The following is an 18,952-nucleotide window of genomic DNA, read 5'->3' on the forward strand; positions in this document are numbered from 1 at the left end:
TACATCTTGTTCATGAATTTCCATTTTAATATGTCTTCAAATTAAATTATACATTTCTAAATTGGATTTGTGGTGTTTTTATAATATTTTATTTTTTTTTATTTTTTATGACCTTTAGCGGCGCTTTTACCAAAAACGCCGCTAAAGGTCATGTTCTTTAGCGGCGTTTGTAGAGAAAGCGTCGCTAAAGAACATGATCTTTAGTGGCGTTTGTGGCTAAAGCGCCGCTAAAGATCATGTTCTTTAGCGGTGTTTGTTGGTAAAGCGCCGCTAAAGATCATGTTTTTTAGCAGCGTTTGTGGGTAAAGCGCCGCTAAAGATCATGTTCTTTAGCGGCGTTTGTGGGTAAAATGCCGTTAAAGATCATGTTCTTTAGCGGCGTTTCAATCATAAACGCCGCAAAAGTTAGCGGCGTTGTCAATAGCGGCATTTTTTGCGGCGCTAGTGAAAGCACCGCAAATACTTTTAGCGGCGCTTTCTTAAAAAAACGCTGCTAAAAGCCTGTCTTGGTGTAGTGGTAGTACCTTGTTTGTATACTTGACAATATTAAGGTGAAAACGATAGTTGTATTCTACAGAATGTAAAGACGAACACACGTTTCACATAGAGTAATTTCAATAATATACACGAGGTATTTCAGGAAAAAAAGATTAAAGAAATTATATTAGAGATTTTTAGCATAGTTACATAGGCGGGTGGAAAAAGTCTAGGTTACATCTATTTTAAGAAGTAACACCCAATACTCGGATCCGATCAATCAGGTCGGGTGGAAGGCATTACATAGCCTCTTTAGTTTTACATTCCTTGCAATTTAGTCTGTAATGGCCTAAATTCAAGGTTATCCGAACAGTTATTTCGTAACCACAAATCCTATTTAAAGAGAAATTTATTTAAATATTTTTGCATGAATATTGATATGATAAGAAAATCGTATGAAAATATCGATAGAAAAATTTTACTGATTTAGTGGTTAATTAAAAAAAGAAGTTATTGAAGAAATTGGGTAAAAACAAGGTATCGAGACCTCAATCTCGTAAAACCAATTCGGAAATATTTTTATAAACATTTATGAAGTGTTAGTAATATGGTATTAAAATTTCGTTAGAAAATTTCTACATTTGGGTAGTTAATTAAGTGAAAATGACTAATTGAAAAGGGTGTAAAAGCTACTAAAAGGATTAAATAGCTCAATTGTTAAATAAAGAGGGACATAAATTGCAAATAAGCCCAAAAGGAGATATTTTGGGCGGCATAAGTTGACAAAAATCAGGAGAATTGGGGAAATAAGGGAAAAATGGGAAAATAATAAAATTTACAAAAATAAAATGGGACCAACTTGTATTATCTAGAATTCTCTTCATATTTTCTTCATTATCATCAGCCAAAAACATCCTAAGGGTTTATTCAAGCTGGTATTTCATAATTTTTGCACCAAGTGAGTTAATCCTTGCCTTTTTCTTGTAATTTTTGTGTTTCTAAGACTTTTACAACTAGGTCCTATTACTAAATTCATTAGTTTTTGATCTTATGAATGAAATTGAAAGTTGCTATGAATATGTGCTGGAAGTATATGATGATTTAGCATGGAATTAGAGCTTTAAATTGTTTATATGTCAATTTTATTGAAAGAATTGAATAGAAAGTGAATGTTTGAGACCTAATTGTAAAAGAGTTTGAAGTTAGGGTTTTATGTGGAAATTCTGAATTTCAATAATTGTGAAATAACTTATAATGTCTAGGTAAAGTATTAATTGAGAAAAATTAGCTTAATTGAGGGGTTAGTTGAGCAATGACTGAATTGTATGAAATGTGAAATTTGGGGTAAAATGGAAATCAACACTTGGCACTAAAATAATTTTGGACAGCAGCAGTAGTCTAACTTTGAAAAATCACCAAAAATTGTAGAGATTGAATTAGAGGATGAATAAAATATTAAATTAAATCTTATTGAGTCTAGTTTCTTATAGAAGAAACGGTGTAAGCAATGGAATTGTAAATCATGAGACAAGGTTAGAATGATTTCGGGTTCCCCTGTTCTGACTTTGGAAAATCATAAAAAATTGGATAAAATCATTAGGGGCTTAAATTTATATTTTTAAAATACTTAATGAGTCTATTTTCAAAAGAAACAAACAAGAACATCATCTGAATCCTGTACAAGGAGATAATTAATTTTTAGTGAAGAAGGTTCAAAACTGTCAGACAGCAAAATAGGGATGACTTTAAAGAATAAACTGTACTTATTGGCTAAACTAAAAATTCTGAAATTTTATGGTAAGAAGCTATGTGAGTCTAGTTTCAGGGAAAATTAGCGGATCTTAATTTGGAGTTCCGTAGCTCAAGATATAAATAATTTAGTGACGGTGACTCAAGGAGATAGCTCTGAATGAACTATAAATAATAATTGGATTATAGAGAATGTTACATATGAACATGAAATGTATTAAATTAATAATTAAATTTATTTATTTAAATCCAGAAAATTCAAATACGAAGCTAGATCGAGGAAAAGAAAAAGTTCGGGATTCGTAGATTTTTCCATACGAACAAGTATCGAGGTAAGTTCGTGTAACTTGAATTATATTCTTAAATGCTTGAAATGTTTGTTATTGATGTGAATATGATTTGAATGTTCATTGTATGAAAATTGATGAAACATTGATATATTTGATAAAAAAAGGGGAAGAAATCTCGGTTGAATGGAAGGAAAATTCGATGGATCTCTGAAAAGGAATTTACGGTAAAAAGGATCTAGCCCGAACAGGTGATCTTATCCTGATATAGCCCTCCCGAAGAATATGTGGAAAATGGATTTAGGCTGGATGGGTAATCCAAATTAGGGTCTGAATTTAGCCTGGACTGGTAATTCAGATCTAAACTTATTAGAGTAATTGTCATTGAAGGGGATTTAACTTGGACTAGTAATCCCGACAATACTCTATGAGTTTATATTACAGGGGATTTAGCCTGGACTAGTAATCCCTCTGTAAGGATGAGGTTTGCGGGAGTGTGCTCTCTGAAATGGAAATGTGCGCACATGAATATGAATTGATGGACCCGGATTTGTACACTTAGGTGTACCCTTGAAAATCCATCGAAATTCCAAGTAGTTCAACGAGATAAATATGGAAAAATAACAAGGGAATGGAAATCATGGAATTGATGAGCTCATCAATCATGGTATATATATTATTAATACATGAAAATTATTGAACTAACTTGAATGTTGATTTTGTGCATGTTAAGGGAATAATGCATTGAATGGATGCATGAATGTTTATAGCATTGTATTGAAAATATTAGGTAAGTATAATTCTTGTTACATGAGCTTACTAAGCACAAAGTGCTTACCCGGTTTCCTTTTCCCCTATGTTGTACTGTTAAGAGCTCGGAGGTTAGATTTGGTCGGAGACGTATCACACTATCAACCTCAAGATCTCGGTATCCAAAGAAACTTTATTTTGGAAATCAATGGCATGTATAAGCTAGTAAAGTAAATGTTAATGTGAAATGAATGTATGGTTAGCCATTGGTATGGCTAACAAATTTTGGTTTTGGTATGTGATGAGGTTATCTTATGAATATGTTAAATCTATCTTGAAAATATGTTGAAATAGATTGGTTGTGTTGGATTGGTCTCGGTTTAAAATTGCAGGGAAGATTAAATATTTATAAAGGGGATTATATTGAGTTCATAAAAAAAACTTTGGGATTTTGCGAAAAATTTCTTATGGTTTCGATTTAATCCCGGTTTGGTCTCAATGTATGTTTTGGGCTTCGGAGGCCCATCCAAGGGACATCATGACATGTTTTGATAAATGAATAGTATTCAACTCGTAATAATAAAAAAATTATTCGGTAAAATCTGGTAACTCATCTTTTTTTATGAATTGTCGTACTATAAAATCGTATTAGAAGCCGCTTAGACTCTATTATGTATGTTAGTTATTGCTCACTCGTCTCTTTCTTTGGGTTCAACCCCTTGGAATACTTTGTGTTCCATTGGAACTATAAATATTACAACTAACACTGTACGCTTGTAGTAAAACCGGGCTTTCAAAATTGTTATATAAATTCGTTATTTTAAAGCATATGCGTACATCCAGTCAAGTTATTAGCACCGTTGCAGAGGAAAATGTAGTAAGATTGAGTAATTTTTAGTGTACACTTTTAAGTAAAGATGAGTAGCCACAATAGGATTTTCTATTTTTTTTATTTTGTATTCAAGGTTAATTAATTTTCTTCAATCTCTTGTGGTTGTAGGAATGTTGTATGAGTCGAATCGGTAACGGTGTCTTATCATTTGAGTTATTAAACACAACTACAACATGTGGTAATTAAGTTACAACAATATCTAAATTGAAACCCTATTCTATAACACCCTTAACCTTAATACATCTCAATACAATAATTAAACATTACTTAAGTAAATCACATTAAAATACAATAAAAAATAAGCATTTTGTCCCTAAATCAAGCCTTTGAGGCCCTAAAAATAGTTTAGAATCATCTTGGGACTGATTTGAAACAAAAACAAAAGACTTGGGAAAAAATTGGAAAAAAATTGGAAAACAGGGGTCACACAGCTGTGTGACCAGGCAGTGTGACATAGCCCAGGTCGTGTAATGTTCGAGCAAAAGGACACACGGCCGTGCCCCAGCCCATGTCCTCACTCATGTAACTCACTGAGCAGGGTCACACGGCCGTGTGCCAAGCCGTGTAACTCACTGACTTGAAACACTAAGAAAATTTCAAATGACACACGGTTGTGTCGCCAGGCCGTTTGACAGCCCGTGTCTCAGGCCGTGTCATACATAATTTAACCCTAAATTCAAGAGATCTAAACATCATTCAAACACATCTAAACATGCCATTTCAAACATCCTAATTCATCTAACCAATATGTCATTCAAAGGCATCACAATTGTATCAAACATTATTGTAAAAAAACCACACATTTACAACCTATTTTTATCAACTAACCTAAACACCAACAAAATCAAAATCCCAACTATTTCAAATATTATATATATGCATCACTTATCATATTTACAAGCATAAACACCAAAATATCAAACCTATCCTACAAACATCAAAGTGACCATTTATAACATATAATTCCATCACAAAATATTATAGTACTACAAGACTCTTCTTATTACATGCCAGTTTTAACCAACATAAAAACAAGTACAAAATGACTACCAAGGTATAGATGATAGTGTGTAAGCTTCCAAGTTGATCCAATCGATGCTACGATTCCAAGAGTCTTACAAAATCAAATTTAAACGAGTAGGCACAAATAAGCTTAGTAAGTTCGATAAGTCAACTCATTTATTATCAATTAGAAAATTTCGAAAGGACTTTAACATTTACTACATCAGCTCAAAGCCTGCTAGGCACTAAGTCTGATTAACACCGGCATCAAGCTTGCTAGGCACTAAGCCCGAATAACACTGAATCTAAGCTTACTAGGCACTAAGCCTGAATAACACAGACACTAAGCCTGCTAGGCACTTAGCCAGAATAACACCAGCACTAAGCCTGAATAATACCCCATTTGAATATACAGTACGATTCAACATTTAAGTAACAATACAAGATATAACTAAAAGATTAAATCATTAACAAGGAATTAAATATAACCATGCATATATATAAAACGAACTTACAGAACTAGTTTGAAGTAATCACAAAAGCACAGGAACTACTCCGAAATATTTTCTTTTCTATGACTGCCAACACGCTCATGATCTAAAAAATAGTTTCATTCAATTAAATACTTCTAGAATTCAATTTAATCTATAATTCAAATCTATACAAAATTACAAAATTGCCCCTAAAATTTTAATTTTTCATAATTTAGTTCTTAAGCTCATAACTTGAAATTTAACCATTTTAACTAAAATCTGATTTAACCAACGTTACAAAGGACCTTGAAGTAGCCCATTATTACCAACATTTCACAACAAAACCCGTGGATCTATATTTTTAACAATTTAATCATTATTTCAAAATTCATCAAAAATCATTTAACAAAACATGTTTATTTAACAACCAAGATTACTAATCTATCAAATAATTAAAAACGGGTTGAAACACACATACCATGCACTAAAATAAGCTTAGTCGAACCAAACACTCATCAATGGGGTTCTCTTCCTCTTTTCAATCGGTTAAAAACCAAAATTAAAAGATGAAACATGTTTATTTTGTTTTGTTTTAATTTACTTGCTAAAGTACCATTTTAACCTTGGTTATTAAGTTAAAATTTAACTAAATCTTACCCATAAATATCCAATAACATTAAGAATGGCATATTTACTGCCTTAGTCCATTAGTTTAAGGTTTCATAGTCATTTGACACCTTTAACTAATAGAACTCAACTTTTACACCTTCTACAATTTAGTCCTTTTTACTTAATTAACCATTTAAACATCAAAATTTCTTAACAAAACTTTAATATGATCTTAATATAATCCTGTAGACATTAAATAAATATTAAAAATAATAAATCACTCATTGAAATTGTGATCTTGACACTTCTGTTTCTGACACCACTAAAAACGGGTTATTACATAGTTCATTATAAATACCCCAAGGTAGGGACTTTTGTGTGACCATTCATACCTTGAACACGCCGCCAAACTCACTTTGTATGCATAATAACCCAATATGCAACTTCCTGGTTTAATCCTGGCATTGTCCTTCCCAGTGCAAACCCACATCAACTTACCTATAACGTAACACACAGATAAATTCGTAAGAACTTTGTGAGGAAAACATCATTTACCTGAGTCATATTTGCAGATGGAAGCAGTAATTTATATGGACAATCTCATCATTCTTGACCTTTAACTTTATCTCTAACGAATACTTCTTCAAGTTCTATTCTGTTATACTTGTCCAATACTATACCTTACTTTTCAACCATTTCCTTTTCTTAACAAATGTCTTCAATGTGTCACTTAATTCCTTCAATCCCTGAGTCATCACCTCTTCATGATTCCAGAAGATACACATGCGTAGATCACAGCTACTTCCTTTGATCATAAAATTCATGCCCCTAGTCAAAATACATTTTCAATGCTAACACATTACATCTATATTTCTTTTAGATTCATTATTTCCGACCGAGTCTTAGTCTTATATAATACTTTACCATGTAGTCCATAGATACACATTTTCCTTACTAAATCCAATGATTACGTTTAAGAGCCATATAAAAAGCGCCACTAGGAAAATTAATTAGAATACACCATGAAAGCCTTATCGTGACACGCTACAAAGAACATCCCTCAAGCTCTTCATTAAGAGTCTTATTAAAACACACCACAGGTAGTCCATCCGAAGTATGCCATAAAGGCTATCATTGCAGGGTCTGCCATAGAAGCTATCCCTTCATAATTTACCATATAGGCTATCCCTTCATAATTCGCCATAAAGTCTTTTCTTTCATGATTCGCCACAAAGGTTTTTCTTTCATATCTTGCCACAAAGACTTTTGTTTCATATTTCACCATAAAAGTTTTTCTTTCATGATTCGCCATAAAGGTTTTCCTTTCGTATTTCGCCATAAAATTTTTCCTTTTGTATTTCGCCACAAAGGCTTTTCTTTCATGATTCACCACAAAGGCTTTTCTTTCTTGACGTATTTGCAATATAGATTTGCCTCAAATCACATTATGTCAAGTTTGCCCATCGTCGTATTGGAATACGCAGAGAACCCTATTAGGTAATCACTATCATTTGGTTCTTTCAAAATGTGTCATAGCCATAGAATTTTCCTTTCAGATTTCATGTTTAAAGTCCCGACGAACCCCTTTAGACAATATCGTAGAGACAGACATTGACTCTTAATAGAACATACTACATAGCATACATCTGAGACACACATACACGATCATACTTCCCATCACATTACTTGAACTCATCAGATCCATACCAAATGTATCTATCATCCTTAACAAATAAACACACAATTATAGATATCCTTAAATAATCTCTTATATCGTCACATACATATCATACTATAGCTTTCGATATATCGACATTACTATTTTAACTAGTTTTCTACAAATCTTCTGGTAAAGATAGTACACAAACAAGAGTCATCACAAAGACTCACTTGACAACCACAAATAACAGCTTAAACTCTAAATCCAACAAGGACCTACAACAACCACTGCTTATAAAATAGAAGAACACCATTAAAACTCATTTGTAACATTTACCATCCTCACCAATCTAGATAACTCTTATATAAAGTCTTACTTCTTCATCTTACTATTCATGTACTTCTTCAGACTTAATCTTTTATAACTTTAACATATAGAGCCACAATACTTACCTTAACATGGAGTAGTCACTAACAAAGATCTCAATTTGCAACTCCAATATAGAGAGAAGGTAATACTTTAGGTTTTTCTTAATATTTAGATAGTAGTGCTTCTTGAAGAAGAAAGAAGAAAACTCCCCCTTTCTTTAACCTAATTATCCATTAATATAATCTAAGTCCTTATTAGAACTTGATAAGTGTCACATTCCTATTGAATTATATTTTTCAAAGATTTACCACTTTCTGAGAAACCTAATTGAATACCCCTTATTCTAACTATCCAGATGTATATTTAGTTGGTTTTTAACCTTACCTTGCAACTCAACTTGCACAGTGCTACAGAAAAAAAAAGAGCACATATCCCCTTCTCGGGCATGAACTCAAACCATAAAACCTTTTTATTTATCTGACACCCTACTCCAATCAACATAGGAATTCTGATATTAGACTACCATTAACTTACACACGCAAGGGATACACCCACTCTATAAGCCAAAAACTGTTCATGGACGGATACCACTCCATCAATTAAACTATTTCAAGCTACACACCAAACCATGTACTCGCTAGAATCGGGGTGTTATATGTTTTGCCTCTGGTAGGGTAGGTATATTGCTAACCAAACAGGCAGATCACTATGAAAATAGAGATTTATTGTGTAGTCTCCGATAGGGTAGGCATATTGCTAACTGGACTAACAGATCACAAAATAAATTTGTGAAAAGTTCATGGCCATGACATCATATGATAATACGCCAAGATGGCGTGAAGGCATAAGACTATGTGGAAGAAGCTCCATGGCATCCACAAAGATGGTCCGCCGAGACAATAAACACGAATTTCTAAAAAGTCTTTGTGGAGAATTATCTAAAAAGACCTTGTGGCGAATTATCTGAAAAAGACTTTATGGCGAATTCTCTGAAAAACCTTTGTGGTAAATTCTCTGGAACATCTTTGCGGTAAATCCTCTAGAAAGCCTTTATAGTGAATTCTCAGGAAAGCCTTTGCGGCTAATTCTCTAGAAAATTCATATAGTGAATTATGTAATGACTAAGTGGTGAGGTGTTAGTCCGCCTTGAGTGAGATCTGAGTATGCCTATGAGACATTTTCTAATAGTATTCTCGACAAAGTAGCCAATTGATGAATCTGCCTTAGTGATCTTGTAACACCCAGCTTGACGGGTCTTGAGTTTGATGGGTAAACCGAAAAGAACTCTTATTGGTGCAGTCCTATTCGCTTAATGGATACTCTTGATAAGTACATCGGGCTCATAGCCAATATTAGAGTATTAGATAAGGATTTTTATATGGATGAATGGTGATGCAAAGAAGAAGAGAACTGGTAAGAGTATTGAGGGCTTTTGGATGACGAGTATCACCAAAGGTATAGTACGCCAAGTTTACCTAGTTGTTGAGCTAGTTAGGAATGAACGAAGTGATGTATTAAATATGTATAATAAAAATATGAATTCTCGCATTCGTTACCTTATAGTTGTAAACCATTTATAAGGCAGGTTAAAAAAAATTGTGACACGTGTGTGGTTCTCCTATGAGGATGTGAGATTTTTTATAAAGGCTTGAGAATTATGGGAGTCATCTTCTTCCTTCCATTTGAAAACACCATCGCTGATTTGATTTGGAGTTGATTAGGGATCTTTATTTTTAAACTAAAACTAAGGATCGGAGTTCACGCAGAAGGTTATTTCATACTCTAGGTAAGTATTATGGACTTGCATGTTAACTTCTAAACGAGTAAGTCTATTTTATGTGCGTAAATAGTAAGATGAGGAAGTAAGATGTTGCATGGAGGTTATTTGGGTTCCAGATGTTGATAAATGTCATATGAATGAGTTTTAACGGTATCTTTATGCTTTATAACCATTGGTTATTAAGATTTCTCGATGGATGTTTAGACCTAGGAATCAAGTTACTATTTTGGGGTTTTCAGGTGAGCCTCTAAACTGACTCGTGCGTGTATGTTGTCTATTCTAGATGTTTTTTGTGAAGAATCATATGTACTACGAACTAAACCTACAAAAGGATGGTATGATAAATAGTGTGTTAAGTTTAAATGGTGTTAATGCATGAAAGGTTTGTTAGTGAGTCTGTGCCTGTCTCTGTGGAGTTGTCAAAAGGGGTCCATTAGGACTTTAAACACGATCTCCAAAAAGGAAAATCCCATGACCATGGTACCATATCGTGTAAGACCATAGCTAGTAGGCTATGGCATCATAGGGAAAGAACTAAATGAAGGTTATTACTTGATGGGGTTCTCTGCGTGAACTAGGGCGATGATGGGAAAACCTCACGAAATGTGAGTCTAGGCAAATTCCTATCGTGAGCACGCCAATGAATATGAAAATGGAAGCCTTTGTGGCAATCTATGATAATGGAAGCCTTTGTGCCAATATATGATAATAGAAGCTTTGTGGCAACCACATGAAGGAAGTGCCTCTGTGACGGACCCTAAAAGAAAGTAATGGTAATTCAATGCTAACTCTGAGGAAACAGTATGTATGGAAAACACTGAAGGAATGGTAAGAATAATGCATTTGAAGGAAGAGTCGTTTTGGCGTAACTTGTTATACCCTCAATAGGGTATTGTAATGAATTTTTATTATGACAAACTCTACATGAAATGTCATGGCGTATCATGCATGATCCTAAGATAATAACAGAGAAACTAGAGTACGCCAGAGTATATAACGGACTCAAAGTATAGGTAAAAAGGGATTGGAAGAACAAAAATGAGTAAGGACTATGTTTACTAAAGTTGAGAGAGGTTATTTACCTGAAAAATAATGGAGAAGATCCTGAGAGAGGGTATTTTTCAGCAAAGATCGAATCATAAAATTTGATAATGTATCTTTTACCTATATACAAAATCACTCATGAATCTTGAAGGAACAAAGACTGTACGTATGAAAGAATGATAGTACTTTATGAATCACTGGGTTTGGATTGGTTAAGGGATCATGAAAGCGTAAAGCATAGAACGTAAGTAACGTATTGAAGATGTGAAGGGTAAGGCATGATATCAAGGTGAGAGGTAACTTCGATGGTGTGAAGAAAGGAATTCTAAGAATGGCATAGTTAGTGATAGGTCAATGAGTAAAAAATAATAATGAGATGGTCAAATGAACTACCCGATGCAGTATACAATTGGGAACTTACCTTTGTGTATTTATGTTATAGGTAAGTTGGGTAGGGCCTATGTCAAGAGAGACGACGCCAGGGCAATGCCAAGGTAGTGGCAAAGTGGGTTATTATGCATACAAATCAAGACAGTGGCATTAATTAAGTTTTATATATTGAAGTTATGTAGTTAAGCTATGAGAGTAGCCTGTAATTCCTTGTAATTAACACCCATTGTACAATGATCATGATTACCTATTGTTTATTCATTTGCAATTTAGTTGAAAGATTCTTTTAAGCTAAGTTGTAATTGTTGTAAATATTTGCGAGTAAAGTTAGCATAAGTCTATTTTTGCGTTGTAACACCTGAGATGTAGATCGAGCTGAAGGCGTTACAAATCTACCATGATAGGGAACTTGGGACATTCGGAATAATGGTAGTGCAAGTGTCCACCAAACCTAGAAATTTCTTGGGTCCTACATTACTGTTATCTAGAATTCTATTGAATGTATTGAAATGTTGTGTTCTTCTAAGCAAGTATGACTGTTTGGACTGATTTGAAGATACAATGTAACTGGTGCTCTGGCAATCGATGAGTTCTGTAAAGGAATCTGCCAAGAGTAGTATCTGATAAGCGTACCTAATTACAAATAGCAAAGAAATCGTGTAATGAGATTCAAAATATTGTGTAAAGTCTGATATCCGTCGGTTGGGTGTAAGGAGTATAAAATAGTTAAGTGTAGAGATTCATGTATGGTTATTCGCTAACCAAGAATCAGAAATGTATCCGCCAATGTCTGAAAGGGAACTCAAACCCTTGAGTCGATAAAATCTACATCTTCGTGAAAAGGTAAATATGAGTGAGGCTCACTAAGTTTCTTGGAAACTTATATGCGTGTTTTGGTTTGCAGGTCCATGAGTTGAACCTGTATGTCAAGAAGGACCAAACCAGGAATGCGCTATGACAGTAGGCCGAGGCAATATTATGCATACAGAGGGATATTATGGAAACAATTTTTTCAAATGATAAATAGTAATACCCATTACAGAAACGTTTGTCTATTTAAGTAATTTGTTGTAAGGTTTTATTTTACCTTTAAAAATTTTGCAATAAACGATAAATGTATTATCCAAACCTATTGTCTTAGAAATGATTTCAAATAAATAAGAGGTACATTCAGTATGACTTCCGTTGATTGAAAACTTTAGCTAAGTATTGTGACATCTTAAACTTGAATCCGATAAAACGGGTCGGGTATAGGGTGTTACAGAATTCAATTGTTTTCATGTGATCCCTAGGTAGGTTTAAGTTGCAGATTGAAATTAGTATTATGATATAATTTAATTTAGGAAATAAGTACCTCCAACTTTATAAAAAAAAATTATTTTAGCTTTTTATTTAACTTTTCGTCTCTTGTAACCCTTAAATATTCATTATGTCAATTCACCTTAAAATAGATAAAAAAAAGTTAAGGCTTGTTAACTTTGCTGACGTGACATCCACGTACATATCACCATCAATAATTAATTAACTTTTTAAAAATTTTAAAAAATTCAAAAAAATTTAAATATTATTAAATATTTTAAAATTAATTAATGGCTAACGTGGCATATACATGGACTGCCACGAAAATGCCACAGCAAAGTTAATAAACGTCTTTTCATCCATCTTGGGATGATTTGACATACAATGTACTAAAAGAGACGAAAAATTAAATAAAGAGCTACAATAACTTTTTTTTTTAATTGTAAGGCCAAAATAGATCATTATGCCTTTTGATATATCACCCAATGTCTTATTGTATTGTTGGGGGGCAATTGGGTATTCTCGGTGAGCTGCAAGTTGCCATTTAATCTTTAAACCACGTTGCTTCAGTCCTCTTTTATGGGCTATTTTTAATTATTTCAGAAAGTCTACTTTTTGGTGAACATATATACATGAACTGATAAACCCCATCTCTTCCTTTGAGGAACACATACTTTTAGATAAGAAAAATCATAGGATCCTCATTAACCATCAGGAACTTTGAATTAACAAAGCACTATACTGGTGTACATGGTAGTAGAAGCCATATCTCCGACAATGAAGAATAAGCTTTATATCTTCTCTGGATGTTTCACGATCACCACTGGCTGCAAATAAATTTCATAAGCCAAGTTCGGAAATTGTTACAAATTAAAGATACTTTCATACCTTTTGAAGAAACCGTAACCATGGCTTCCCATCACCAACGTATCTGCTTTGATTTTATCCACTATATTACATATAACGTCCCTTGCATCTCCACTTCCAACAATTCGGTCCACTTTTATCTACTCAGACATAAAACGAGCCTTCAAAATCTTTATCATATTCGTTTATTTAACTTTATAATTAAACAAACAAAAATCTTACATTGCTGCTAAATTTGCCACATATATCTTCAGCTCGACCCATCACTGAATTCACCAGGTCATTGCCATAGGCCTCCAAGGCTCGGATCATATCGCCGGAAAATATATACCCTGAAACCATACATACTGATATATGAATACCAATTGTGTTTTTGAAAATAAAGAAAATAACCATAGCTAACCTGCAACATCCAAGGAAGAGTAGACAGGAGGCGGAGGCTTGACATAAAGAAGAACAAGGGTGTTGATTGTGGCTTGAGAAATCAAATTAGAAAGGCACCATGAAAGTGCATACATGCTCTCTGCACTCTCATCTACTGCCACGACAATTTTGCACTGCTTTTTCTTGAGGTTCACTGCTTCCATTGCTATGGATTGTGTTTTGTTTGATTTTTAACACTGTAATATAAGGAGGGTCTGAGATATTATAGGCCTTAGTGTAGATAAGAAAGCGATGTGGGAAGCTCAAAACATTCAAGGGTGGTAGTTGCCGTGGTTTTTGTAGTAACCTAAACTGTTTTTTTGAGTTCGATGGTGTTGTGTTATATTTTTATTACTTTGGTCCTGGTTTTTTAAGCGAAAGCCGTCGTATTGTGGGGGAATGTATGGATATTTTGTGTTTTGGTCTGGATAATTTATTTTTCTTTTTATTATGTCAGACTGGATAATTAAGATCAAAAATAAAATATTAAAAAATGACGTATGTAATTGTTACTTAACAGTCAAGTGGGGATGAAGATCTGTAATTTTGACTGAATATAGAATCTACTAGCTATTGCCAAATAAATACTAGCATCCGCAATTAACTGGTTTTTTTTTATGAGTTTATATTTGAATAATGAATTTACATCTGACTATATAATAAAACCTTAAGAAAAGAACCTAACATTGAACCCATTTGCCAAAAGTGTTCATCTCAACTCGAAATAAATGTAAGATCGATTCAAATAAAAAAACAAAAAAAAAGAACACGATACAAGATAATACTTTTCATGACCTCGTTAATGATGTGATATACAAAGAATCTTTAAATTCCAATTCAGTCTAAGGTCGTGATTGGCTGGAAGAAAGATAGGTGTCCCTTTTTATACTTTATGGTCAAAAACAAAATCAGTTACTTTTAGGTGTGCAAGTTGATAAAAAAGGTCGCCAACTTTGTCTACAAAAAGTCAATAAAAGACAGACTTTAAAAAAGAACAAATTAATATTAAATATCTGTGTATGAGATTCAAAAACTACGGCCTAAATATCACAACACTTCGAAGATTTTTCTTCTTTTAGACGTGGTCTAAACATAGTCACGAATATATGTTGTGCTACTTCGTTTTTTGTGAGACCATAGAAACTAGAAAGGGAAGTGATTTCCTAGCACAAACCAGCTAAACACACCGACACTTTTATGAAAAGGTACAATTGAGCGGTTTAATATTGTGCTGTGAATCACCAAAGTAGGCCTGGGACAAGTTGAAAGAGGAGTTTCAAGGGACAGAGAGGACAAGGCAACAACAATTGTTGAACTTGAGGAGAGACTTTGAGAATTTGAAGATGAAGGAAGAAGAAACTGTCAAGCAGTACTCTGACAGGATTATGGTAGTGGTGAACAACATAAGGCTCCTTGGTGAGCAGTTCAGTGAAGCAATGGTAGTAGAGAAGGTGATTTCAACCTTACCAGAGAGGTATGAGGCAAAAATCTCATCTCTCGAAGACTCAAGGGATTTGACCAGCATTCCCTTGACAGAGCTCATCAATGCTCTCTATGCACAAGAGCAGAGAAGAGCTAGCAGATTGGAGGAGCACCAAGAAGGTGTCTTTTAGGCAAAGACCAATACTGCCTACAAAGGCAAGAAGACCTGGAAAAATAGGCCTAAGTCTAATGCTGCAAGGAGTAATGATCAACCTTGCAGGCATTGCAAGAGGCCTGGACATCCAGAAGAAAAATGTTGGTTTAGACCAGATGCTGTGTGTCAACACTGCAAGAAGAAGGGTCATGTTGAGAGAGTCTGCAAAAGCAAGGGCAAACCAAGGCAGAATCAGTTTCAACAGATGAAAGCTGAGGCTCGAGTAGCCAAGGAGGACAGTGACCAAGAGGAGCAAGTCTTTGCTATGTCATGCTCACCTGCACAGCAAAGGCTCTCATCTGGTTGGCTCCTAGACAGTGGATGCACCAATCACATGACACCTGATGCTGCAATCTTCAAGTCTTTAGACAGAAGCTGCAGAACCAAAGTCAAAATAGGTAATGGCCACTTTACAAAAGCTGAAAGCAAGGGTGATGTGCTGATATGCACTCCCACAGGTGCCAAAGTCATTTCAAATGTGCTCTTGGTGCCTGAAATTGACAGGAACCTACTCAGCATAGCTCAATTGCTGGAGAAGGGGTATTCTGTGGTGTTCAAGGACAATCAGTGCCAGATCAGTGATCCAAGTGGATCCAAGCTGATAGTAGTCCCTATGGCTGATAAAAGCTTTGTGATTGACTGGAAAAATGAGTCAGATATTGCTTACATGGCTACAACAGATGAATCCAAGCTTTGGCATCAAAGACTTGGTCATGCCAACTACAAATCGATGGAGCACATGTGCAGGAGTGGCTTGGCTGAAAATTTCATAAGCTCAGTTTAAAACCAGGAAGTATGTGAAGTATGTCAGCTAGGCAAGCAGGCCAGACTTTCATTTCCCTCGAATCAAGCCCGGAGAGCCTCTGAAAGACTACAACTGGTGCACACTGATGTATGTGGCCCCATGAAGACTGAGTCACTAAGTGGAAACAGGTATTTCATACTGTTCATTGATGATTTCTCAAGATATTGTTGGCTTTACTTCTTAAAACAAAAATTAGAAGTAACCTCTGTATTCTGGAAGTTTAAGACTGCTGCTGAGACTGAAACAGGCTGTAAGCTGAAGACCATAAGGTCTTATAATAGGACTGAGTACACATCAGCTCAGTTCCAAGCCTTCTGTGATAATGCAGGCATCAAACATCAACTTACCAACACTTATACACCTCAGCAAAATGGTGTAAGTGAAAGAAAGAACAGGAGCTTGATGGATATGGCCAGGTGTCTGATGATTCAAAAGAATCTGCCTAAAGCTCTATGGGCAGAAGCAGTTAACACTGCAACCTACATTTAAAATAGGCTTCCAACCAAGGCTTTGGACCAGAAGACTCCATTTGGGCATGGTTTGGATTCAAGCCATCACTGGCTCATCTGAAAGTCTTTGGATGCATTTGTTATGCATATGTACCTGCTGTAAAAAGGGACAAGTTGTCTGAAAGGGCTCGACCTGGTGTTCTGGTGGGCTATAGCACTGTCAAGAAGGGGTATAGGATCTTGGATCCTTCAACAAACAAAGTATCAGTCAGTAGGGATGTTGTGTTTGATGAGAAGGTATGCTGGAACTGGGAAAGGAATCAACCTGAGGCAGTTTCTGAAGAACTTGCAACTGATCAAGCTGAAACAGAGCAAAATAGAATAAATTGAATAGTTGTATGACTATTTTTATACTTTACCCATATGTTTTTTATTGAGGAGAGGTTGATTCCATCGAAAGAAGTTTGGAAAGTGTTGTTTTTCAAAAGTTGACGAACCTCTCGACATGTTAGTATTATCTTTGGTAGGGATTTTGTCTTTCGACTTTGTCGTGCACTTGATTGCATAAAAAGACGATGGCAGATTCATAGAGTAGGAGCACACTCTTGTTATATGAGCTGTCGCATCTTCAAGTCTTCTCTTTATGTGTCAGGAGACAAAACCTCCATTGAGAACAATACAATTTAGTTGAGTGGTCTACGGATTTCTACAAATAAACTTGGTCTCCATCCATAATTCTGAAAACGTGTTTAAATATCATAAAGTAACTCTGAAAAAAATAATTATTTAGTAGTTACGTTTTCTCATAATTATAAAAAGAATTAAATTTTAAAACATATTTAATTCTCTATTGCATATTATCCCACATGTTTCCCTCAATTAGTTCTCAACATCTCCTCTAAAATTTGAAATTCATTAATTAAAAAAATAGTTAAATATGTACACAAGTATAATTACTGAATTATTTCCCAAAAACATGATATAAATATATGATGGAATTATATCTCTCCATTGGGTAATTAATATTTTTTTAAAAATTAATCTGGTTAATGTATTAGAAAAATCTTCAAATTGAAATCAATCATTTCTTTAATTAAATGAAAACCGTAATATTTCTTTTGCTTTTATTAATAATATCTTTTAATTTCAACTAAAAGTAAAAATAAAATTATTAAATTTCTCATGTAAGGAAATGACATGGGAAAATTTTATTTGTTTGGACACTTTCTCAATCTTTTCAAACTCAATATTTGCTTTGTCAATGGCGATGGCTACATCTTTCGAGCTAGTTATTAGTCATAGTTTCTTCAATATTCTTTCAGATTATTTTATTTTATTTTTAATTTCAATATACACTATCATGGTTTCTATTAATAATAGTATTTTTAAAAAGGTATGCTGGAACTGGGAAAGGAATCAACTTGAGGCAGTTTCTGAAGAACTTGCAACTGATCAAGCTGAAACAGAGCAAAATGGTCCTGAAATGGACATTGATGATGAACCAATCAGGGGCACTAGACCATTGGCTAAGATTTATGAAAGGGCTCATGTAGCCACAACAAACCAAGTAGTTTTGAAGAGGCTGAAGCTCAGCAAGGGTGGAAGCAGGCAATGGCTGAGGAGATCAGCATGATTGAAAAAAAACAGACTTGGGAACTGGTTGAAAGGCCAGTCAAAAGGAAGGTTATTGGAGTGAAATGGGTGTACAAAGCCAAGCAAAATACTGATGGAAGCTTGAACAAGTTGAAAGCAAGGTTGGTTGTCAAAGGGTTCAGTTAGAAATATGGTCTGGACTATCTGGAGACCTTTGCACCAGTGGCCAGGCATGACACCATAAGGCTGTTAATTGCCTTAACTACACAAATGTAGTGGAAAATTCACCAGCTTGATGTAAAGTCAGCCTTTCTCAATGGAATTCTTGAGGAAGACATCTATGTTGAGCAACCACAGAGGTTTGAAATAGCTGGGAAGGAGCAGATGGTGTACAAGCA

General features: G+C 34.5%; 1 protein-coding gene across 1 annotated transcript; it reads right to left on the bottom strand.

Moving 5' to 3' along the window:
- Positions 1 to 13,279: 13,279 nt before the first annotated feature.
- On the bottom strand, positions 13,280 to 14,408 carry LOC107910881 (uncharacterized). Its single transcript, XM_016838822.2, has 4 exons — positions 14,052 to 14,408; positions 13,871 to 13,980; positions 13,670 to 13,788; positions 13,280 to 13,608 (listed from the first exon to the last, which is right to left on the bottom strand). Exons 1-4 carry the CDS (start codon positions 14,233 to 14,235, stop codon positions 13,599 to 13,601), a joined length of 423 nt encoding a protein of 140 aa, XP_016694311.1. The 5' UTR covers positions 14,236 to 14,408; the 3' UTR covers positions 13,280 to 13,598.
- Between the last annotated feature and the right edge of the window lie 4,544 nt (positions 14,409 to 18,952).

The sequence above is a fragment of the Gossypium hirsutum genome, chromosome D08 (assembly GCF_007990345.1).
Source record: "Gossypium hirsutum isolate 1008001.06 chromosome D08, Gossypium_hirsutum_v2.1, whole genome shotgun sequence".
Taxonomy (NCBI): domain Eukaryota; kingdom Viridiplantae; phylum Streptophyta; class Magnoliopsida; order Malvales; family Malvaceae; genus Gossypium; species Gossypium hirsutum.